This window comes from Haliaeetus leucocephalus, unplaced genomic scaffold, assembly GCF_000737465.1.
Source record: "Haliaeetus leucocephalus isolate CR32 unplaced genomic scaffold, Haliaeetus_leucocephalus-4.0 Scaffold555, whole genome shotgun sequence".
Classification (NCBI taxonomy): Eukaryota; Metazoa; Chordata; class Aves; order Accipitriformes; family Accipitridae; genus Haliaeetus; species Haliaeetus leucocephalus.
The window spans coordinates 12,023,128-12,049,715 of record NW_010972991.1 but is presented as its reverse complement, the minus strand read 5'-3'; the positions used below and the strand labels follow the sequence as shown (position 1 = coordinate 12,049,715).

At 34.1% G+C, this 26,588-nt stretch overlaps 1 protein-coding gene across 1 annotated transcript in view; it reads right to left on the bottom strand.

Moving 5' to 3' along the window:
- The window catches only part of CSMD3 (CUB and Sushi multiple domains 3), a 659,839-nt gene that overhangs the window by 359,588 nt on the left and 273,663 nt on the right, over positions 1-26,588 (bottom strand). The window contains exons 10-11 of the mRNA XM_010577127.1: positions 18,006-18,109; positions 12,520-12,632 (exon numbers count right to left, since the gene is read on the bottom strand). Coding sequence (XP_010575429.1) covers positions 12,520-12,632; positions 18,006-18,109 — 217 coding nt within the window. The remainder of the gene's footprint in view (positions 1-12,519; positions 12,633-18,005; positions 18,110-26,588) is intronic.

Genomic DNA, 26,588 nt, shown 5'->3' with positions numbered 1-26,588 from the left:
TCAGATTTCATAAGTGAGCCTGAAGCTAAAATGAATTTTAGATCATCTACTCTCATTTTGTGTTACATAGCTGACCAGAAGTTCACTCTTCACAAGATGTGCAACAGTTTTGATATGCAAATTATTTCAGCCCAGTGGGAGGGAGGAGGAAGAGAAGGGGGGAAGGGGGAAGGAGGAGAGAGAGAAGGGGTGGGGGAGAGAGAGCAGAGAAGAAAGCTCCTGGCTAACAGATCTTTTCATGTAAAATGAAAGGACTTTTATACAACATCTGGAAAATCTATTAATTGCAAATAAGAAAAGATATGACCAGATATTAAAACACAGAAAATGAAATAAAACAAATTTGGCAGGTATTTTGAGCTGTTGCTTAGAAAAAATAAAGGAAAGACTCAGTGGCTGGACACCTTAACACACCTTGGAGCACTGGCCAGTTGATGTAGTATTTTGTTTTCTGATAAAATGAAATCTTTTAGCGTTTTGCACATACTGCGAGTGGTTAAATAAACAAAAAAAAAAGAAAGCTAAAGCCAAAGGCAGATGCCACCCTCTCCCCCATCCATACACAACAGAAAAAAGAAACTATAATATACCTCTCAGGGGAAACATTCCTTTCCATCAGCATCAACTGACCAGATGACACATACATACAATAACTGCCTTTACAGTTCAACAGCTGTAATTAATAAATTTGGAATCCCTTCTTAATTCCCAGAATATATAAAAAAAGAAAAAGCTTGGATTTATAATTCAAGGAGAGAAGATGATGGTCTCTTTTTTGATGTGACAACACAGAGACAAATGCGCCCTTTCTCATGATATTAGAGACTGGATTTTTGTCTCAGTTTTAAGGAATTCAAACTCATGTTACGCATCTCACAAATGCTTTAATAACAAATTTGTGGCATCGTGGGGATCTTTAATTTGTCATTCTGTCATTTTTCATATATCATGAAATATTTTATGCACAGAAATACACCAAGCAGCAATGAAAGAGATGGGAAAGAAAAAAACAAAAAACCCACAACTTTCCACTTTCCAGCAGTCTTTCTGAGGGAGAGTACAATGGCTAATTCAAAAGTATAAGTCATTAATTAAACATAACATCAATATGGATTTTAACCAAAGGAATCAAGTTTTTATTTGTATTCCATGTGCATCCCTAATATGTGTATAAAAACCCATGTACTCAGTGCTTTATTTCATACGTTTAATTTTTATAAAAATATAACAGCATGTTAAACAAAAACTCTTATTTTAGATATAATCATGAAAAGGGATGTTCAATATATATTTCAGATATCCAACATGAATTATCAGCATATATAAGCCTAAAGACATGTTCTAAGTTAAAAATTAAAACTCTCTATACTAAAGATTTTCTATAAAAGCAAAAAAAAGGCACACCAAGCAGAAATTCACATAGTGTTCTCTGTGCCACAGAAACTAGCTTTTAATGAAATGCTGCTTCAGCAACACCAAAATACGATGAGGATTCAATCATACCAAAAAGTTGGCAATAACACCAATTAAAATGGAAGTATGGACTCAACAGTCCATAAAATAATTAGTTTAATGCAAGCAAATTTAACGTTTAATGCACTATCTGTGCACCATCTTTAGAAGTAAGCATCATCATACAGTAAGCTGGTGTAGTAGTTTTGGCCGGGATAGGCTTATTTACTTCACAGAGGCTCATATCATGCTATGTTTTGGATTTGTGATGAAAGCAGTGTTGATAACACAGGGATGTTTTGGTTACTGCTGAACAGTGCTTACACAGAGTCAAAGCCTTTTGTACTTCTCACATCACCCCATCAGCGAGTAGGCTGGGGGTGCACAAGAAGTTGGGAGGGGACACAGCTGGGACAGCTGACCCCAACTGACCCAAGGGATATTCCAGACCATATGATGTCATGCTCAGCAATAAAAGCTGGGGGAAGAAGGAGGAAGGAGGGAACATTTGGAGTGATGGCGTTTGTCTTCTCAAGTCACCATTATGTGTAATGGAGCCCTGCTTTCCTGGAAATAGCTACACACCTGCCTGCTGATGGGAAGTGGTGAATGAATCCTTATTTTGCCTTGCTTGCACATGCCACTTTTGCTTTACCTATGAAACTGTCTTTATCTCAGTCCACGAGTTTCCTCACTTTTACCCTTTTGATTCCCTCCCGCATCCTGCTGTGGGGGTGTGTGGGGCTTAGTTGCCTGGTGCAATAAACACACAACAGATGGGCAAATCTAAAGCTTTGTAGCTCATATATTGGAAATATGTTACAGAAAATGCGAACCAACAGCAAACTGAAACAAAAAGCCATCAATAAATGTAAGATACAGTCTATTCTAATATGATACAATTAATTAATAGAGATTTCTCAGAACATGAAAATACATGCTGAAAAGGCATTGCTGATGTAGTTGTTTTCTAGCATAGCAGCACTTACAGAAATTAATTATTGACTTGAGGGAAAAAGGAAGAAAAAAAAAAATCATTCTCCTGGCATAATGCTTGGAAATATGGAAAACTCAGGAGTCCAAGTAAGAGAAGTGCAAAACCTCAACTGGTTATGCTGATTCTTCTGAGTGTTTTAGCTGAAAACATTTTGAAAAACCTCCATACATACACACATTATAAATATAAGTTCTGACTATACTTTAAATACAGTGCCTACCTGCTTGTAGCTATCCTACATACTGAAGTATACAAAACCAAACAAGTAACTTCACTCTTCATCCAACAAAGTAAAATAAATTTCTAGCCCTCTGTTCCATGAAATGCCACCAGCTAAAGAAATTTAGCAACAACTATGCCATGATGTAACTTCAGCAGACAAACAGGTGGAAATCTTGCTTCTGTCACCCTTTCACAAGCTGATGTAGCAGGAAATGCATCTTAATATTTTGAAAGCAGACATCGCCAGAGGCTACCACACAGTCCTTCACCACTTCAAGAAAATTGGTGCAACGCAGCCACGAGGGGGACCTCCATCAACTCAAATTCAAGTGTGGTAAAAGGAGACTAATCAGGCATACCAAATTCTCTTTGTTGTAAAATATGTGGAGAAAAGAGGCAGGCTTGAACTAAGAGATCATGGCTAGTTGGTGGAGAACACAAAAAAATATGTATTGCAAATATTGAGGTAAATTCATTCAGAGAGAAATAAGATATTAAATATGGACACAGAACTCTATATTCATAGCACTTTTTAGACCTCTTCAGCTCAAGGTATTCTAACTGCTATTCTATCACTTCGGGGTTTCAAATTCTACCCATTGCCCAGAAGGATCTTTCCAAAAGCATGAATTGCTTTAATACCTGTCTATGGGTTCTTGCTTTCAGTTACGGAGATAAAGTTCAGAAATACTTGTAACAAAATTTTCACTGAACTCCCACAAATAAATAAGCAGTTTGGGGTATATTTTTTTCCCTAAAACCAGAGGTAAATAGCTAGTCTTTTGTAACATATGTGCTTAAGACATAAGATCACAGAACCAAATGCAGTTAAATACACACTGAAATGCTGAGGATGAGCCACACTAACAGCCATTTAGCCCAGTGTCCTGGTTCAAGCAGTAGCTAATACTTAAGGACATAGCAAAAGATGACCTTTCCACATGTAATGTATTCATATTGCTCAGCAGACTAATGTCAGAGGAGAGAAAATCCTTCCACTCTTCTTTACAGATAATACTATCACAAAAGGTTTGATTGCTAAATGCTTTTAATTAAATATTGTAAAGCAGAAAGGATGGCATACAGTTTTATTGAACAAAATTAAAAAGTCATGGGAGTCACCTTCAAATAACAATTTGTCTGACCAGCTCTCCACTGACATGAGGGGAGTTGCAGAAAAAGGATCATAAATTGTGTGTCATGGAAATAATTACCTTTCTTTTAACCAAACAAAACCATTAAGTAGAAATATGAATATTAAATTAAGTCTTGTTGAAGACAAATAACCTCATTTTATAAATCAACTTGGAGAACATAATATTAAACAATACTAACATGCAGAGAAATCAGAATTAAAATCAATAAACAAAAAGAAGCAGCAAGCACCAGTAAATAAATATTTTGGGTAAATAGAGAGATGAAATAGAGATAAACCACACAATTTCATTTTCTAAGAACATGCTTTTAGACTGAAGACCTGTTTTCACCAATTTGGTAAAGTTAACAGGAACATGAAAGTTTCTCATTACCACAAATATACTCCTTCCAGAAATTATTTTAAAAGACAACAAAAAAATCCCACACTCAAATGCATTATGAAGCAACAGCTTTTTGAGGCACAGTTTATTATTAGTTCTCATATGACTTGAGACCAGTATATTTGTATTGCAAGATTACAGAGTTACAAACAACACTGTAATAATTTATAGAAAAGCTAAATTCCAGTAGTTGCATACAAATTTATAATTTTTTAACCTTCTACTATATGAAATTTTTGAGAACTTCATTATAATGTATCCTGCACAGCCTTTTAAGTACTCAGAAATACCATTTAGGGAGCTATGAAAGAACAAATCTTATGCAACATTAATTCATATATTTTATATAGAGAAATACAGATGAAGTGTATTGTATTGAACATTTATAAATTAAAAACTATGTACTAATATTTGACTTTTTCTTGGATTATAAGTATATATTTGCGTGTTTAAATACACATGTACATAGTCAAATTTCTGCATGCAGTCTAGATTAAGAGTAGACAACTGGTGGATGGAACAGCATTAGTCTTTTTATTGAAACTCAAATGCAAAACATATATCTTGAGACAGATAGGAAATTTCTTATCTCAGCAGTACAATGAACATAAACTTTTCTAATATTAAAGATGAACTATCAAAGACTGAGATGTCAAAAGACCTACTGGAACAAATTAGTAATTAAAAGAGGAAAAAAAAAAAAAACAAAACACCACCACACCCAAAACACAAAACCTATCCTGACACCACGCATCAAAGTTTTGAAAGAACTTAGTTTCTAGCAACAACACATGATCATTTGTGAACCGCCCCCAAACAAACAAAAAACCTGACTAAAAAAATAGGTACTCCATCAGAAAGAAGAACAGAGATTTCTTATTTGCCTAGCTGTTTCTGTGGGTGCTGTAAAGCAATGGCAGATAACCTAGGTAATTATTTGGACCTGTGATCACAGGAAAAAAGCTTGGGTTGGGGCCTTCTTAGACATAGAACTCGAAGTGCGGGTAGAAAAGCTTAAGGAATGTCCGATTTCCTCCTTAAGGTGATCATAGCACTGTAGGTCAGAGGGACAAATACAGTGTCTGCTTTCAGAAAGAGTTCCAAGAGGCATCTGAAAAGTACAGAGATGTAAACCTGAGATGTAACAAGACCAGAAATTATAATCAAGAATAGATTCAGCTGACACATGGATAAAAATCCACAAAGCAGCACGGCTTTTCTAAAGGAAAGTCCTGCATTACAAGCCTACCAGTGCTTTCCAGAGAGATTAGCAGGCACAGAGATGAGAGAAATCCAGTTTGAGTAGACTATTTGCACTTCCAAAGGGCATTTGAGGAAGTGCAAATGGAAGGTTCTTACAGAGACTAGGATCTCTGACATAAAAAGACTGCCTTTTGATGGATGTTTGCTTAAAATATAGTTAATTGATGGTAAAAGTAAATGGTCAGTTCTTCCAGAGGAGAGAAGTCACTAATGGACTTCTTTAGTATCTAACCTGTTTGACAACATATTTGTAGATATGCTGGAAAACAAGGCAAGCAGTGAGATGACAAAACTTGCTGATGATACTACCTTACACAGAGCAGCAATGAGGACAACCACCTGTGAATAAATAAAGAAAGGTCCTGCAAAACTGAGTAAGCAGTAAAATGGTCGATTAAATACACTATTTTCTACAAAAAGAATGAAAAGGCATCAGACGAAGCTAGTAAAACTACAGTGAACAAGGGAAATACTTCTACATTGGAATGTTCTTGCCATGAAATATTCAGAATACTAAAAGTGTATATGGGCTTAAGAGGAAAAATAGACAAAATCATGGACGAAAAAATCTGTCAAGAGTTACTTACTATAAATAGACTGGATTTAGGAAGTCTCTGTGCCACAAACCGTTAGAGTGTAGGAAAGCATTCTGAAGAAGTGTCACTATATCATTGCTTTCTCTCTTTTCCTTATGTGATATTTAGTTAAATGGATCTTTATCATGACTCTGTACAGCTGTTCTCATATTCTTACAATCTAGGAATTACAATCAGGAACTCTTATACCTTGTGTCAAATCCATTGTTTGAGAATTAGATAAAAAGGTTAATGAAACATTTGGATAATACTGACAGAGTAGGGGCAGAAAAAGCTTGCAGTGAGTTGTGGCCAACAAAGCAGGAAGAACAAAGAGCGTAAAATATAGTGCAAATTTTCATCTTGGCAGTAAGTTAACAAGGAAGGTGCCCCAGGTTTCTGCAGTGGATGCCCTTTTGCTTAGTATGTTCAAGATCTGAAATAGGTATGAGCTTGAATTACAAAACTTGTCAATAACACACTTGCAGCAGAAATGGAATCAGGTACAGAGAAAGTTGTGCTGTATTTGTAAACTATCTATTGATTAGTGGGGTTGCACAACAAGTGTTCTTTTTTTTTCTTTTATAAATACAAAGCAGTATTTGTATTTGAGAATCTGTACTAATCATTAGACTAACAAGGTTTAGGTTCATTTGCATTGATTTAGCACAGGGATTTTTGCCATTAATGTGAATCTCTGTTTGTCATTCTTTCTGCAAAATGAAGTTAGGATGCACAAGGAATAGAATTGAGGGTATTAGGAACCAATTAAATAAATCATTGGCATGATCCTGTCTAGTTACTGCGCCACAAAACACATACAAACAAAACAAACACATGAGAAACACAGAGGAGAGTGGATACAAAGGCAACAGAAATCATCAAAACAGTGAAAATACCACAAAAGACCATAAACTGAAATGGATAGGGCTGAATAGTTCAGAAAGGAGAAGTGTGATAATTTAATTCCAGATTTTGACACACAGAAAGTACAAAAGCTTCACTTCCCACTTCCTCACAAAAGAAGGATTAGGTAGTATTTAATAAACAAACAAACAAACAAAATCACCTGTCTTGTGAAACCCAAATTTATACAATTAAACTGTCCACGATCTCACTCAGTTCAGTAATTTAAGTTTTTTAAAAATTAGTCTATAATATGAACAACAAGAACTAAAGCTATATTTTCTTAGTAGAATGGAGAATGGACATGAAGATATATGTTTCATAAATAAGCTACTCTCACAACTTGTTGAGATGAGACCTTCCTGAAGCCTGTATTATGGCAAATGTATCTTCATTTGCACATACTTCCGAAATATGTGTTTCCAGACATAGTGAGAGGACTAACACTGGATTAAACTATCTACCTAATTCAGATCATTAAGTGTTCTGTCACCAAGAGAAAAGCAAGTGCTGTGGAGCAGTTAGTCATGGAAAAACATCTCTGTGGCATCTGTGACAAAAAATTCAGCTGTGTCTGCAACTCAGTGCTTACTGCTAGGAAAATAGGATGAAATGTGGATCACAAACTCCAGAAGGCTACCCCAGGCTGCAAGAGTACCCCAAGCACTCAGGACCACAAGTCACACTGGTTGAAGCAAGATGAAAGTTATGCTTTAAGCAAAAAGAAATCTTTTGAAATACTGGGTGTCAGAGTATAAATCCCATACCTTAAAATTAGATCATCAATGTAGAAAATTGAATAAGCAAATCTACTTTGCTTCAAATTCACTTTTTACCTACACTCCTATCTAGCTTGGCATCTTAGACAAGCCTCTTCTGAAACTTATCATTACACTCCAGTCAAAGTAACCGTCTTCAGCCTTATTTTCTTACGCAATTAAAATTAGAGTATGTCTGATGTATTATTATAGTTAACAACAAAATCACACATATTTTGTCCTGATAGGAGGCAGAGCTATCAGGAGAATCTCCTTATTTAAGAAGTTCTATTAATGTGTAGCTGGTTTTTTGGAGAGAAATAAAGGAGACACACCAAGAGAAAAAAATGCCTCAGACCTGGCCACTGCTCTGAAACAGAGGGTGCAGTATGGGGACCTGACAGAACTAGACTGCCCTGAGGATAATTTCCTCTGTTTCAGAGGACTCAAATCTGACCTAAACAGAAATTCAGCATGCTAATAGAGGATGGTTTTGTACTATGTGTTTACATTACTGACTTAATTCCTTAAAATAATTCTTCCTATGATTTTACAACATGATTATTTACTTTATTTTTAATCCTACAAATTGTGTGATAAAAAGTTTATTTTGAAAAAGTGTATTTTTGAAAAGGCATATTTTTTATTTAATTTATTCTTTCACATATGTCCAAAGTCACAAAAGGAAGCTATTGCATATGAAAGCTATTGCAGTTAGAGTTCTCATGTATAATTTTTCCAAGAACTATAATATTCCATTGCTAGATTCTCAATCAGTTCTTGCAAAATGAAATAAAGTCACAATTCTGCAAAATCTTATGATCTTAAAAAATGGGTTTCTCGTCTTTGAAGGCTATGCCACAGTTTTATCAGTTTCTCTTGTATTTTGTGCAGCTTTTTTTTTTCCTCAATTATAGATGAAAACCATTCAGTTCCAGTGTTTAAATATGTTGGAGATTGTTTCTCCACTGTTGGTTAGATAGACACTTCCTTCCTCTTCACCATGGCTTTGGGAATAGAAGTGCTACTGTGACAATATGGCAACATTTCCTGAAATACTATATGATGCAAAGTATTCATGCAATTTGTCATCATTAATAACTATTATTTTGTAGTTTCCTTTCATAGCACTGATGCGGGAAGCCTAAAAAGAATCCATTATTTATTTGTTTTATTTGGTAATTGTACGAGCACCACAGTCTGATCTCATATCTAAAAGGGCTATGGTTTTCAAATAATCCCCCAAAATTATGACTTGGAAATAATGCACTTAAATTTCAGATTGGTAAATATTCCATGTTTTCACATGAAAAAAAATCTACACATATGTTTGAAGCATGAAAAGAAAACAGCTTGCACAACAGTGAGATAATAGGTAAAATACATCTCTAATGAGGCAGTACTTGCATTTCTGTCCTGCCCATTCTGGATATTTACTATTCTACCTTCCTAAGTAGTTTTATTTTATGGGATACTGGAAAAGGAATTTCAAAACAACAACAAAAACTTATTTACTTTAAAAGACTCTCTCCGATGTTTATACCTCTATTTTATATTTAAATAATTATAATGGGATGTAGCTATTAAAACCATAAAATAACTCCATATGCAACACCTTAATCTAGAAGAAGACAAAGATTTATATTATTTCACAAAGACTTACTAGATTCTCTCAAATGGCAGATAAAGAAAAGATAACAAACTGTTAGTTCCTGTAAAAAACATAAATTTAAAAGAATTCTTCAGCTGAAAGCCTACTAATGCAGAGGTATTTAAAAATTCATTTGTCTATTTCTATCATTACAAATGATATGGCATATTCAATTCTATCCCAGTCAGAAAGGATATGACCTTCTATCTCACATCCTGAGCAAACATACCATTTTGGAGGACAATGGGTAAAGGGCACTGGGTAATGACATCCCACAACCTTCTGTTCCTCCTGTCATCTTCCATGTAGGGCTTGGAACAATCTATATTCTTGAAAATGCCTGCCAGACTCAGACCTAAATGTCAACTAGATTGAAGAATGTCTTTATGAATTTTGATGGGATGAGGCACGTACATCTCCACTACCTCTGTGGTTAGTTGAGTCTCTGGATATACAGAAGCTGATATTTAGGCATCAAAACACTGTAGTGGGAAATTATTTTAGCTATTAGCAAGTACTGTTATCAAGTACATTATCAAGTAATTAACTCTAACATAAGCAAGTCTGTAAAGTGAAACAATACAACATACAGTATCCATACTAGCTGTAAGAATTTCATTGTGGTTTAGTGGTTTTACTTTGGACAAGCTTTATCAGGGCCTGATAAATGCCTATTAGGAGCTGGAGCACATAAGGAATGCTATTCCCGGTGCTATTCAAGTGCATATTATCAATTACCTCAAAGGAATGTAATCTGTGCCTTTCAAGATTACTCCACAATGAAAAATAAAGCAAGGGGAGTGGGAATGATCAGAAGAAGATTCAGTTCAAAAATCAGACTCCTGGATCTAATCTAAAATGCTAATGTAGTTGTACCTTTTATGTAAGCAGAAACTTACAAGATCTAAATATATAATACATATAAATAGATACAGTATCAGCCCTAGTCAGGTGTATAAGTGGATAGTGGAAATAGTGAGGTGGACAGGGACAAGTTATAGGAACAGAATTTGATCTAGTGCATTAAAGAGATATACAGGCAAATTGGGCATACTTTCTTAATAATTCATGTAGTCACTTAAACTAAAATGTCCTTTGACCCTGAATCCCAGAAAGCACAACTCTCTGAAGTAATTCCGAACATTTCTGAGAGAAAAGTCTTTGCAATTTTTTGATTCTAGTAAAGAAATCAGTGATGTGTCATAGCCCTGAATGCACTATTCTAACTCAGTTACTCAGTTTACCTCATTGGACTTTCAACTTCCAATTCATAAGTTCCCAAACTTTAATTGGAAAACAGCTGCTTACCCAAAATACTACCCATTTAGAAGTCTCTTTTCAGAGCCTACAGAAAGGACTTAAACACAAAGAAAAACTAACAAAAAAAACCCCCAATCCCCAAACCTGCCTCTGACCTCCCCCCCGCCGTTCCCATTTTATTTAAGAGAACATTGCCTGGTTTCTGGCATCTCTAACGAATACAACATCTCATGGATCAAAGCAAAGGCAACTGATATAAAAAAATTATGCCATACTCCAGATTGGGGGGAATAAACGAAAATAAACCAAAAAACCCCGCCACACAGTGCCTATCCATTGAATGCTTGATGCATTCAAATGCTATTTAGTGAGCTAGTGTAAAGTACCAGTGTAGGGCAAGAGAGAAATACAGACTCAATATCTAGGTGTGCAATCACAAAGTTGATTATATGGAGATGAGATTGTGGAGGTTCACCCTTTCTGTCCCCTTCTACCTATTCATATTAAATTAATTTTATTCTTGCAGAACTATAGCTTCTAAGAATAAATGTAACTCATGAATAAAACAAGACATAGTGGTACATTGTAAGACACTAGACAATAATCCTCTGCCTTCTGCAAACTGAAATTGTTGCAAATAAAATTAATTTTACTAGAAAAGAATCATGTAAATAAAGCAAACAACTACTTGAGCTGTGCAAATTATTTCAAGTCCAGATCTAAAAAGCTTCCTTTTCCATTCAGCTATGGTTCAAGCTTTGATGTATTAACAAATTCTTAAACTTCTTTATACTAATCATTTCTGTTGCCCCTTTCAACAGCTGGAATGTGAAAATCCTGGGTCTTTATAACTGCCATAAAACAAAGTAGTAAGATCTTTCTATCTTAGTCTACTAGATTTGAACATCAAGAGTGCACAAGCAGACTCAGGCCATACCACTATAGAACTTAATATAAATGAACAGACAAAGGAAAGTTATGGATAGAAAAAAAAAGCAAGTAACACCATGCAGGTGTACTCCCAATATGCTTATTCACTCCATGTGCCCATCCTTAACAACATCAGCTCCATTTCTAATACACATGGTTGTTGGTTTAACTCCTTCCTTTCCTTTCTCCTCTCTTAATGAATAATCATACTTTCCATTATCTGGTTTTGGTGGTAGGCAGGAACCATGCAATTTAAAAATTTGTTGCAAGAAATACATGCAGCTGTGTTAAATATAATACAAAAATAATAAATATAACTAATTCTGTAATAATACAGAAGTGCATGTGTATATATATATATATATGTTATGCTTAAGTTTTTGGTTGATTCTGTTCTTCACGCTACATGAAAACTCTATGTTCTCCCAGAAGCATCAAACAGGAACAGCTGTTTTATGTTATGCATTATAGATCCCTCACATTTTAAGACCATAAAGAACAACATTATTAGGTAAGGTTTTCTTTGTCTTTGGCCCAAAACTCATCAGTAATTCAAATTCTTCGCTTGCAGTGGTTTTTTTCTGTTGTGGCAGGCATGATTAATTTTCAAAAGAATGTAGGAAGTATTCATTTCCTTTATGCATTCAGCTTTAAATAATCACAGAATTATTTCACTTCAATATTTCTCAACATGAAATAACAGAAGATAAATGTAAAACTATATCCCAAAAATCAACTGCTGTAGGAACACACCAAATAAAAAGCATGCAGTTTCATATGACATAAGACCTTTAAAGAGATCAAATTTATTTTTTGTATTTTTTTCAACTCGGCTTGCATTGTCTTGTTTTTAAAACTGACAGAACTGGAAATAGAATGCATCCCCTAATATAAAAGAAAAACATTTCATAATATTGGCTTAATTTTTCGTACACCATTAAATTCATTTCCAGTAATGTACTGTTACCTTTGTAGTTAACCTTGAAACCGATTGAGCCCACGCTTTCATCCGTTTGAAGGTGCAACCACATCTGATTGCTCATGCTCACAATTAAGTCTGGTACAAAGCTCCCAGTTAACCTATAGATAGAAAAAAAATCTGTAAATCCATTAAGTAACTAGATTTTTTTTTTTCTTTTTTGTAAGGGATCTAAATAACTATTAAGCATTTTTTTTTATGTTTTTTGTTTTTAAATTAATTATATTCAGCTCACACCAAATTAGTTATCTATTGGCTGGTTAATCAATACAGCTCTCAAGGTTCCAATGCCTGCAGATTTGATAGCATTCTATAAACACAAAAAATTACTGCTTGTGTTGTACTGAAATATTTCATCTCACTTTCAGTTGCTGGTCCATAAAGACATACATCTCCTGCAATCCTGAACCTTATCTGGCATTCCTGTGTGCATGACTCAGATATATGCAGGCCTGTGAAATGGCACTAGGAGCCCATAATGAGGCACTACACTTATTCTTCAAAATAAGTATTTCTCTGGTATACAATTACCCACTTTGGAATACATGTATCGCATATTTAACAGAAAGTTGTTATTCTTAAATAGCAATACTATTATGAAGGTCCACATGTTCCCTGCACTCTCTCACCTCCCCTCATCCCCTCTACCACAATGGAAGAAGATGCCTGACAGACTCAGGTGATGTTCATTCCTTCATTAACAAAAATACCACCTCACAACTTTAAAACCTCCTAATGTGACAGGATGTTGATTAATTAGAGAGAACTAATCTTGGTATTTATTTTTTTCTTTTCTTTCACTTTTCATATTGTTTGCAAAAATTTGCAAGTCAATGCAATCCTAAAAGTTCATTCTTTTTGATGAATGAAGTAGTGTGATAGCAAAAAGGAAATGTTGTGAAAGCTGCAGTTTTATATTATATTGCATTTTTTTCCCAAAACTTTGTCTCAAATTTGGTTAAGAGTTTGTCAGCTAAAACATAATGGTGGAAAGTACCAAAACATTTTCCATTCTTGTAAAATGGATCACAAGTACAAGACTGTGTAAGACTGAAAACTGTTAGTTTGTTTTTTGCAGTTCTAACCATTCTTTAAAGCTAGCTGAAACTTCAAATGGACTATTTTAAATGTATTTTGCAGTTAATTTTAGTTCTCCCCTCTGGTCTTTTTTAGCTTGTTTCTGTATGGAATACTCTGCTGTGGGAGAAATTCATGCCTATTTCCCACATCTGTGTTCACAGATGGAGCTACTACAAAGACTCTTGCCAGAATCGAACAAGTAAATGACTGGCCAAAATAATGTACTAACTGCTCACTCCTGCACTAAGGGAAAGTGTTTTCAGTGAGTTCAGTCTTTGCCAAATTAATACATTAACAGGATGTTCCTCAGAAACAACACTGATGTAATGGCTAACAGAGTTTTGTAACTGTCGCTGGTGACTGACAGTATATTTTGGGAATATTAAGGCCATCGGGAATATTAATCTCTTTGTTGTGTCAGAGAGAATAATTCCTATGATAAACAGCCATCAAAATTTTTATTGTTTCTATTTTCTGAAGTCAAGTATAAATATATTTGTTAAATGCATACAGTTTTCAGAAATAATATTTTTTCAATTAAATAGTTTATGGGGAAAAAATACCATTTGAAAATGCGCTTTTGAAATTAAGAATCAATCAACAGAACACAGAAATCACTTGTTGCTCTTTTTTAAGTGCTTAGGGATCCCTGTACAATATTTGGGAAGACTCTGGGGCCACAGAGCAATAAGATCCAGAAAAAACAACATTATGTGAAGGAAGCTGTTTAAGATAATAATGAAATTCTGTAGTTATGTATTATCCTTTCTTTCCTCCTGGGATTTATGCAACTTCCTCTACCCTGGACTCATTACCTAGATTCCCCTCCTGGAAGTAGGTTCTTACACCTTCCCTTTCAAAAGCTGAGCAGTGAACACTGTCAACAGTAGAAATGAAAACATACAATTATGATGCCTCCCTTTTTATTAAACAGCTTAACAGTATGACACGCAGCAGGGTGTTTTCCACCTCTTCCTCTACAACTGAAGAACTACCCCTCGCACATACTAGTGACATACATTCCCCCTGAGAGAGTACACTGAAGACTAGGTTAGAGGATACTCAGAAGATTGCAACACTCTCCATCTGCTGAAGACGATCTGTAATGTGGGAGACTGGATACATGTACACCCAACACAGCAAGAACACTAAAAGCTTAAGAATGAGTTTCATGCCTTGTGCACTCGATTTTCCAAGTGCATGTTACAGGAACCAGTGCTCAGATGCTTATTACATGAAGAGTCACCTGCAGCAACTGTCAGACCAAGCTGCTGAAAGCAGACTTCCAAACATCCTGAAAAAGTGCTGTGACTGATGTATGAAGGAGGACCCACCATTTCTTTTCTTCCTTCCACTCTATCTCTTGGTACTAAAACTTAACACTGTTCCACCTTGCAAAGATCTTAGTTCCATAGGAATGCGCTAAGAATGCCTTCACATTAGTCATCTTGTCAAACACACAAAAAATTTATTCCATTCAGATTTAAGCTCACTTAGGTACTAGGGCCACTAGGCTAGAACAGCATGTCATGTTGCTGGGTGTATGTATATAGGCACAGAATTGTCAGCACCCAGAGAGACTTAATGGCAAGTACTGAAATGGCTTTGGAGTTTAGCTGTGATTAGCACCAGCAGAGTAGGAATTATCAGGACTGCAATTCTCAATTTAGGAAGCATAATTCTACCTAAATGCCTCTTAAATTCAGGTTTTGGTTCTGAACCTTCCTATCTAGCAGTGCCCACTAAAACTAGTAGATTAAACACTTGGATAGGTTTCCTGATTAACTTTGATAAATTGGAAGATAAATGTTCTCACATCATTTACACGTAAACCAGACATATTCAAACCAATGTTCTTCAGCAATTTGCTGGAGGAAAGATAATTATCAAAAATTTTAAATCCAAAAATTAAATCATACAATAGTTGATTAATTTGCTACGCATCATCTCAGATGAAGTCTGCATGGCTCACAGGAGAAAAGATTTACACATTTTTTTACAGTACTCAATTATGTTCCATCTTCCATGTAATTTTTGTATACATTTTAATCCTAATAACTTTGACACTGATACTTCTGATCACAGAATAATCAGCAATCATTCCACTGGTAAACAAAAATAATATATGTGTGGATGATTATACAATGTTATTTGTATAACCCCGCAAACTAATTGGGGGATTTTTTGCTTTTCCAGGATCTCCATGGTAATAATTCTTTAAAATTATTTACCTAGTTATTTACAGAACAGATTCTCTTATCATGTGTTAACACTTGACAGTTCTAATTAACCCTTTTACTAATGAAAATTATTCGGAATTCCTTTATATTCATGACATTTAATCATGTAATTTCATCATTTCTTCCCAACAAAAGTCTCATCATCAGACATGCTTTTACAAAACACTAGCATCTTTAATGAAATAAAACATGGACAGAGTACTTTACTACATTACTCAAAATTTTAAATATCATTGTACTGTGCCTCAATGTGTTACTGTAATTCAGGTACCAATGAAAAACAATACTTTAGTTAAATGTTAAGAAAGCCTGGTGAATTGGTACTTAATAAATGCTCTTTCCACATGAGGGGATATTCAGTATAGTTTAGGAATCTACAAATACCTGAAATTAAATTCCAGCATTATCAGAAATATATTTTGAAGGCTTAGTACTGCTTATAAAATAGAAATTACAGTACTTCCCCACTTCTCAAAACTATTCTTAGTAAAAATTAGCACACCTACTATCCACTGAAGAAACTTTGCTTTATCCTAAAGAAATTGCACCTGCAATACCTGGCCAAATCCTGGTCTCCTCATTGATAAGAAGGGATAGAACAATTACAAAAATAATTTAAAATAAAAGGTCAGATAGTCTATCTTCTGAAGAAAAAAAAAATCTAAGGGGGAAATTCATGATTAAAATCTGCAAATCCTGAAACAACTGCATTTTCTGCTCAAAGTTTTGCAATTAATAATATTAATGAGATGAAATTAGGAAAGAAAACAAGGTAAAGACTGGGTTTAGAGTACTTAACCCAAACAAACTCTTGATATCATTCTCATGGTAAATAATGGAGAGTCACAATATAGAAAAGTAGTATTAAATATTTCTATTAAATATACTGCAGGGAATTTCATTCTAAGGAATCCTAATTTTGGTATTTGGGGGGGGGGGGGGCTTGATTAAATACATTTTGTACTAAACATTTATCACATCTGCTTCTGTTCTGATCTGTGTTTTAAATTTGTAACTCATTTGAACTACTGACAACATAAGGTACTTACCGAGAGGCCAGTTTATCTAAAAATAACAGCTAAATATTATTTGGCCATTTCCAAAAATCTTTTCTAAATAGCAGACAATCCCTTATGGGTAAAATATGGTTTCTAAGCAATAAACAATATTTTTGTTATTTTTTTCACAAAATTGAATCAGATATGAAAAAAAATACAATGTATTTTAAGGGCCATTAATTTCTCCTACAAAACACTGAATTATTTACTCAGAATGGAATGGGAGCTACATAAAATGACAGACTACAAGTAATACCTAATTACAGTGGTTTGCATATTTTCAAATGACTGGGGAATAAACAGAATCACTGGATTATACTGCTGTCTTCAAAATTTTACAAATTTAGTAATAAGATTCTGAATTTGTCTTCTTAAGACTGTTGTGATTATTATTAGACCAGTTATCACAAGTAAAGCATTTGAGAAATACAGATTCTGAAGTTTATCAGTGGCTGTTAAATATATAGATATCTATGTATCTGGGCTCACACATTCTAGAAGAATGCTAATGGATGATAAAATTCTTATTTAATACTCAGTGCTGTCTGATTTGTAATCATACATGGTTTAGATATTATAATACTCAGATTTTCTGTGTAGTAATTTTCTTCACTGTAGTAGCTCATTGTTTGAGTTATCTACAATAGTCAATAAGCACTCAAAGGTCAAGATCCTATAGTACATCTTTTGTCATACTGAGCCTGCTAGGAGATCATAAAAGTTTATGTATAAGTCATCCATTTATCTATTCTCAATTATGTTCTTACACACTTTTAACTTGAGAACACACTTATAAAGGGAGCACAATAGCCCCTAAAAATTTACATGTCTACACATGAATGTACAGACTATGTCTTTTAAAATTTCTGATTTTAGTTTATCTTTTTCTTTTCTGATGTCTAGCACATCTCTTTCTGACTTCAGAAGAGTAAACATATAACAATGTACTTAAAACTGTCACCTTCAGTAATTTTATAAGTCCAGTAAGATTAGTTTTTGTTGAGATTTACCTGCTTCTAATCACTATTTACTGTCATTAGAAAACACATTAATGATATTCTGTAATGCATACAAAATGTAAATGCAAAAGACTTACACTTGAAGCACAGTTTTAGGATCACCCACTTCTCCTCCATCACCAATTGTCAGTGTGTCATAGCCAATCTCCAGATCAAATTCTTCAAAATTTATCTGAATAACCTAGGAAATAAAATAAGTAAATATGTTTTAGAACTAAAGAAATGTACCTGAGAGATTAGTCTGTAAATAAGCTTTTCAGCAGTGTAAGTAAAAGAGATTTTCCAATTAATAATTACATGTAACTTTAGCAAATTTTACAATAAATTATTTCAATTAACCCAACAGGTTTGGTTCATGAAATATGAATTACAGTAACTTTAAGGTATCATCACTCTGCTGACCTCCTCAAAGCATCATTCGACTTATTTATGTAGTTGTTACATGTTTAATACAGTTCTGGATAATTGCATTACATTTTGATTAAGATATACTCAAGGGCAACATAACTAATTGGACTTCATGCAATACAACTGTCTTCAAATAACAACTGAATAATTGTACTTCACTGAGAAAATGCAGGGAAGGTGAAGAACATAATTTACTCCTGACATCTATAATCTGGCTCAAGTAAGATAAAGCTGGATCAAAGGTAAAAGTCATTTTCTTATTCCGTGAACCTGAGTAAAATGCAACTATCAGAAGCATAGGCATTTTTTCTATCCTGTAATTTAAACTGTAGTATGCACACTTAATGATGGAGCATAAACATTTCAGCTCCATTTTAAGAATACAATGTATTTTTCACTTACAGCAAAATTCAACCATATTATTAGAAAAGAAAATAAAGCATATTTTTCCACCCATGTATTAATCATGTTAACTCTGTGTTTATGAAAATTATAGAAGTTCCTCAAATTTTCATATAGATATAAATGACAAAATACTTATGTGTAGGCATTTTTAATACTTATGTCTGTAATAAACAGTATTTAATTATTGTTATAATTGAGAACTGCGAGTGTTTGTGTTTAGAGCTGTGGATGCCATTCTGATGGATTAATATCACATCCTTGAAAGCTCATATTACTTTGTTACACTGGGGTTCTGGTAATTGTCTGAAGAAGGACATGTTTCCATGAACAAAAGCCAGTACAGGCAAGTTGGAGAAACTGATGTACGTTCCAAGGATCGTAATTTGTTTTGAAGGGAGGAGAAACACTTCTCGTTACAGGAATAAATGGGAACATAAGTACACTGAGGAAAAGCCAGTTTGGCATATTCACATATGCAAACGTGTGTGTGTGTGTGTGTGTATGTGCATGTATGTGTGTGTTATACTCCAGGGAATACGGTCAAGTACAGAGAGTTAAGAGGGCCCAGACGGAGAGGACATGGAAAATTGCATAGGCAAGTAGCTGATTTGCTCTAATTGTCTGAGTAAAGCAGACAAAAGCATATATAAATCTTCTTGATCTTCTTAGTGTAGAAAAAATATTCTGGATATTTTGTGTTGTTCTAGCCACAAAATTTGTAAGCCTAGACACAGAATTTAAACAGAACTCCATAACTAGATTTAAGGCTATTAAAAAAAAAGAAAGAAAACAGAAAACAGTCTTCATTTTTGGTCCACAATTAACTGCAATTAGATGTGCAGTTACATCAGAATAGGACAAAGGCTCCACAATAAAACATGGGAGTTTCTGGGCAAATATTAGTATTGAATTCAAGTTGAAAGTATATTTCACTTACTAAGAGTAAAATACATTTTGCAATAATATCAATACTTAAGTGCTACAGCAGAGAAAACTTAAATTTATGTTCATAACAACAAGAAATCCAAGATGTTAAGAAAAATTGCATAATCAGTTCATCCACCTAAATCCTAATCCTGTTTTCCATTAAACACAAGAAGAAACCTAATCTCATTATCATATATTTCTTAGTGCAACAGTAATCTTTCTTATAAATTAATATGCTTTCAGGTATTTTATATTATTTGTTTACCACCAAATTGATACAAAGCATCTGTCTTTTTGTAGTTAAGTACTTGTCTTTATAAGCAGTGTCAGAAAGCTAAAATAGCTTTTTTTAGTACAATCAACAATATCCCATCCTACATGTATTTCATTGGAGAGGAGAGGATAGAGGTTAAGGAAAATAGAAGTTCCTTTACAAGGTTTCAAGACACTTTTTTTTTTTAATTAGGGCTGACCAGAAAAGAAATACATCTCTCCTCGTATGATTAAGGTTCAAAATGTTTTCTTCATTTCACCAAAGAAATGTAAGACCTTTTTCATTACTTTTTAACAATGCTCACAAATAAAAAAGTAAAAGAACTCCATGAAAAATACCTGACTCATCAGGGAATACTGTGGAACATGAAAAAACCAACTAAATTTGATTTTTTTGTTCAACTTATAAGCTTTGGCTTGAATCTTTCCACTAGCCTCTACTGAATCCCCAAATTATTGATGATTCTGTTGTGATCTAGCAGGTTAATGGCTGCTCTGATGTAATCTCTCATTCTTCTGCAATCTGAAATTCTTTTCTGAGATAAAGCAAGCTTTTTATTTTTAATCATAATAGATGTACATGCAAAAAAAGTTTATTATTTGGTTTTGCTGCACTAACATTTTTCAGAGAAGCATGTTTTATCAAAACAATTTTGGCCCTCTCTCTTTTTTTGTAACTCACCTTAAACTGTGATAATGGGATAGGTATGACCTTGAAAAGTGTACTTGTTTAAAGCCAAATATGCATAGATTAGTCTACATCTGTCTTGTATCATATTCTGTGAAACAGTCACATTTTTAAGACAAGAAGTAGCAATGAAGTAATTAATAACTTCCACGATTTAAGAATATATTTTAAAAAAATTATAGTAACTGGCTATAAAAATTTGGAATGTAACGTGATAATCTTATTCTTGCAGTTGTTATTACCGTGATTTCTTCTTCAAAGTTTCTGGATCAGCTAAGAATTAGAAAATGCTGCAACTTTGTACAAAACTGCCAGTAGTTAAACAAAACCAGAAACAGTAACCACCAAATATGATCATATTTTATGCATAGGAAAAAGTCAAATATTACTGCTTGAGCCAGTAAATATTTTGCGTACGATACATACCTCTGCTGGAAGAGGGTTAGAAACAGCTACCAATAACTACTCCAGACACATTACAGTGCAAATGAAGTATTTCATAACTCCAGATCATTAGAGGGTAAGCAAGCAACTGTATGTAACCTACTAATAACCCATTTCAACTTAGGTTTAACATACCAAACCTCAGCTGATTTACAGTAGAAACTTTGGATTTGGCAAACTAAACTTGCCATTTATTTGGCAAATATGCTTGTCGATTGACACTTGAAGACACTTAATTTTAGGGGAATTTTGCACAAATGGAAAAAGAGTAACATATAGTAACAGCAGAGCTGTCAATATCCAACATGCAAGAGGCAGTAAACTAATTTACTACATATGTAGTGCACAAGCATTTATATGTTGTAACTCTGAAAAACAACTGTGTATATTTTTTGGAAATTCATCCTCTGCTGTTTATCTTTGACATGCGAAGTACACAATGTACAATACAAAATGTACTTGAAATCTCTGCAAATCTGCCTGAATAGCAAGAAAATAGGTACTTCTAGTGATAAGATATATCTTCAGAGTCCTTGTTTTACGGTGTCACGTTTAGTTTGATCAGACCCAAAGACAGCTAGATTTGGCAGTGCTCATTATATTGATTATTCCTTTTAGAATACTGAAAAGGTGGCTTGATGATACCAGCATTTAAAGTTGAGCGTGCTGGAACCTCTCAAAATAAAACCCAAGATTTAGGTAAGATGAGTAAATAACTTAAAACTTTGTAATAAACCTGCCAAAAATTCTGCTTTTATGTCATCTAATGTTTTGCCTTTTTTTGTTTTTCTGAAAAAGCTGTAAACGCCAGACCAAAGGTAGGTGGCATCCTTGAAACAGTTTAACATTAGACTAAAACCTCAAGATAATTCTGCATTTTAGTCTGTTATTGTTTGTAAGAATAAACACTTCAGGGAAAACTGTACTGATTTATTACTATATTCTACATATTTTTAAACCCAATTAGCATTACTAAATTGTGCTATTGATCTGGTTAGTAGATGCACAGTAATCAGAAGTACAGGGACAGGTATTCTTGACCTGTAAATTCAAGTAAAGTCTTTTTTCCAGTTTCCCAGAGCAAGATATAAGCATCATTAATATAAATGAGGTATCCATTGTTCTTCTTGATCCATATAAACAGTGATCATGTTTAAAATGTGTTTATGTATTTATTGTATTTATGTCCCGCCCCACAACCTCATTTAAAACTGAAAAAAAAAAAAAGCGATAATTTCAAATGGTCAGGTACACTTTCAGGGAACAATACTATGAACAAAGATATTTCACCAATGATTTGCCTGAAGTACAAGATTCTGGATAAGAAGATAATACTATCAAAAGTGGGTTCTGGAAGACAGGCACAAGAGGGAAACTTCAAAGATGCAGAATTCCAGCTGAGACAGTTCACTACCATAGTCATGATCTATCATTTCACACACTGTAAGTCAACTAATGATATCAGTTATGTATCTGTATGGCTTCAGAACTGAGAAGAATATCTTTACTTAAAATTAAGCAATATAATAACTACTATTCTCTTCTTTTTCAGAAAGAGCTATGCAGTAGTACGTGAAATTTTGTACCTTTATAGTAGCTTTTGTGATGTATACAGCAGGTAGCAGACTACTATAATTATCCTGATACAGACTAATCATATTCTGAATTTTGTTTCAGAGGATATTATTAAACATGTCCCTAGACACTACTGTCAGTAAAAAGGAATCTTTTCTTTCCTCTTCCTCCGTATACACACATATAGAAGACCAACAAATTTATTTAAAATGAAATATGTTGAGTTGTGCACTCCTTATTCGCTAAAATAAATATGGAAGTAGCTAAAAGGAAGGCAATCATGTCTCTACATCCTGGTCTGCTTTTGCTGTTTATAAACCCAGAAGCAATAAACAGTTTATAATTACTGAATTAAATTAGATTTATAAATCCAGAAGCAAATAAACAAAAAATTATAGTAATACTAATGATTATTATCCAAGCTATACAGAAAAAAAAGTTGTATTTGAAAAATAACTTTCTGAAAATTATGATGGTGTACTTTGGTCTCTGATAATTTTGCAAGGACTTTTCCAAAGGAAGAAATGACAGCAGATCTAATTTCTAACAGATTTCAACAGACGTACCTCCTTTCTGTGCCTTGGAATATATCCTTTGGAACTCACTCCTTGGGCAAAACTGAGTCTCTTATCCAGCTCCGAAGTAACACGGGAGAAGACTCTATTGAATAGTTAATTGCTAACTTGAGAACTTCCTACAACTCTTCAGAGAGAAAACATGCTTAGGAGGATGTGTTCCAGCCAGTAATCTTTCCAGACAATTGCTCTGTATGACTGTGTGTCTAGTTCCTGATGGAACTAGCTCCCCAAAGGTTTTTCCAAGGAAAGTAGCGTTCCAGGTGAAGTACTTTTTAACATTTCAAAACATACAAAGCAGAATGGTGTGTAACAGAAGCAAGTACATTGCTTCAGAACTGCTTCTGAAGGGCAAGTGTAAAGATTTGAAGTTGTATGTATTTCCATATGTGCATCTGTTATCCTAAAGCTTCCAATGCAAATGTAACTCTAAAAATATTTTCAGATACATAGTAATGTTTTCACTCCCTAAAATTTGATGTTTTACCAGTAAAATAATGATGAAGTTTCTAAAAATGTTATGAATCTTTTCTCCTCGGAAAAGTACTTGAAAATTAAGCTAAGATATAGCTTAAATGAGTTATATCTTAGATAATATTAATAATCCTGCCAAGAACACATTATTACATACTATTTTAGTGCACATTGCATATAATTCAATGATTTAAAATAGCCAAGAACTGCTGTGTAGCATAACAATAGTTTAATTGGCTCTTTGGTAGTCACTATTACATGAACAAAACACAACCCAAAATGAAACAGCCGAAATATTAAGCACTTCTGTCCTTTCAAATTTAATTTAATCTTGGAGTATCAGAGCAGATGAGAAAAGGGGAGAGGAGGAAGAAAAGGAGAAAGAAAACTTGGAGATTTATAGAAAGAATCAGGTGACACACAAAGCTGTAAGACAGTTCCAGGAGATAAATACTCACTAGCTGAATTGGAAAATTCCTTCTATATTGTTGAGTCCATTTGTTGGCAATAGGATTCATCATACTTTACTGTAGACATCTACAGTGCAAACATCTATATTTGATGTAGGCTTCTTTATAACCAGTGAAAAAGCATGTCTAGAGTGTAATCTATTTCATCAAAACGTAGATAACACACACTAGATGAACCACAGCTTAGAAGTACCTATTGCTCTTCCTTGACTATAAAGTGAGACTAGGTATTTATATATGGATGTCTACACTGTGGACATCTAAAATGGAATTCACTCACATAAATATATTTAAGCAGTACCATCTGAGATGCTGTAAAGCAGCCAAAAGATCCACACAAACCTGGCAGATACAGGATCTTCAGGAGAACTGTGCTCTTTTGGGAAGGCAGCTGAAGACCAGATGTGGTTATCCCAGACTATTATAAATCAATGGTTGTCAGTATTCTCAATCCTACAGATAGCAGATGAATTCTGCTTTGCAGAGTCATTGGTAAACACATCATGTAATTTCTTTCATGCAGTTCTTTAAAAGGGTTTTTTGTCTTGTTCTGGTTTGTTTTTTTAACTCCAATACTAATGCTAAATGTCACTTAATTTTCCATAGAGGCTAATCCTGCAATCAGTTATTTATAAAGGTAATTTAAAATTATTTACTTTGCAGCCACAATAATTGAAAACAAATGTACAGTTGTTCCCTATCCTGAGAACAAAAACTATTGGAAAGCCTTAAAATGGAAGGATAGCTCATTAAAATAATAGCATGAAGAGATTATATTTTTATTTTTTCATGTTATAGTTTTCTGTTTGCATACAAGCACGACGTGGATTGTGTTGGCTTGCATTCACATGAAGAGTTTCTGAGATTGATTAATCAGAGGAATACAGGATCAACATTTTATCAATCAATACATCCCCAACAAAAAGAAGTATTCCACAAAAAAAGAAGTAATCTTGTAAATAAGGCCTTCTACAAAGAAACAAAAATAAATAATAATTACACAGTTTAATTCAACTATGAATATAGCAGCCACAAAGGGAAACAGAGGAGTGCAAATAAATCATTAAGCAAACACACTGGCTTTCACTTAAGTCAGTGTGTTTATTATGTTCTCGACAATACAATTATGTAACTTCTAACCTGTGAAACAGAATACTATATTGTGGGTTTGGGGCTTTTTTTACCTCTAACCAATTGTTTCCAATTGGGTTTTGCCATATTTTCTCACTTCAAATAACTTAACCTTTGCAAATGCTGTCTCATTATACCTCTAAAAGTTACTAGTGGTTGTAAGTGAAATTAAGTTGATTTCACTCTTTTTTATTAAGCTACTAGAAAAGAAAATAATATTTTTGATCTAGACACTGAAGGAAATGACTGGTTAGCAACTAACTTTAACATGGTGTGGGAATGGCATTTGTATCTAGAAGGTAGCAAGAGAGGGAAAGGTTGGATTTGGAAATTCTGGCCACCTTTTTAGTGCCAGAATATCTATTATTGATCTACGAAGAAGTCTATTTCTGCAAACGTTATGTTGCAAAAAACACAGTATGAATGATCCAAATGTACTAGCAACAGCAAGAAATCCACCTCACTGAAACACATCCACAAGATACCTACTTTCATCAGTTTTCACTGCTAGCTCTAGAAAAAAAACACCTTTAGACTGCTAATAATGTCATGCCCACCCTTTGGTCATCAATCAAAAGGGATTCTCTGGTTGCTTTCTTCACTGGTAGAAGTGAAACTAGGCAAAGAGAAGAAAATACATCCTGTTTATATCTGTGTGTCCTCATATGCCCTCAGGATGGTTAATTGCTTTTGTGTCTGACTACTTCCCAGTAAGTAAATGATGTGCATTTATATCTGATGATACAAGCTAAGGAAATGCTGCTGTCTGATTGATAGGCTTTACCTCCATAATATTCCATAGAATCACAGGTACTTTCATCAAAATAATTGTGTTATTATATATTCAATTATAGAATAATACTTTCAGTAGAAAAATATATCGAATCCATTATTTATTATAAGACTGCGGTACAATTTTGTTTAAATTATTTGTACTGAGGTATAATGTTATTTAACATTAATACTACCATGGAGCAGCTAATCCTGGAAATCATTTCCAGGAACATTAAGGACAAGAAAATCATCAGGAGTAGTCAGCATCCTTTACCAAGGGGAAGTCATGCTTGACCAACTTTGATAAGCTTCTGTGATGAAATGACTAGCCTGGTAAATGAGAGGAGAGCAGCGGATATTGTCTACGTGGACTTCATGTAGGCCTTTGACATTGTCTCCTGTAAGATATTCATAGACAAGCTGTTGACGTATGGGCTGGGTGAACACACAGTGTTTGAACAGGATTGAAAACTCAATGAAAGCCTGGGCCCAGAGCGTGGTGATCTGCAGCACAAA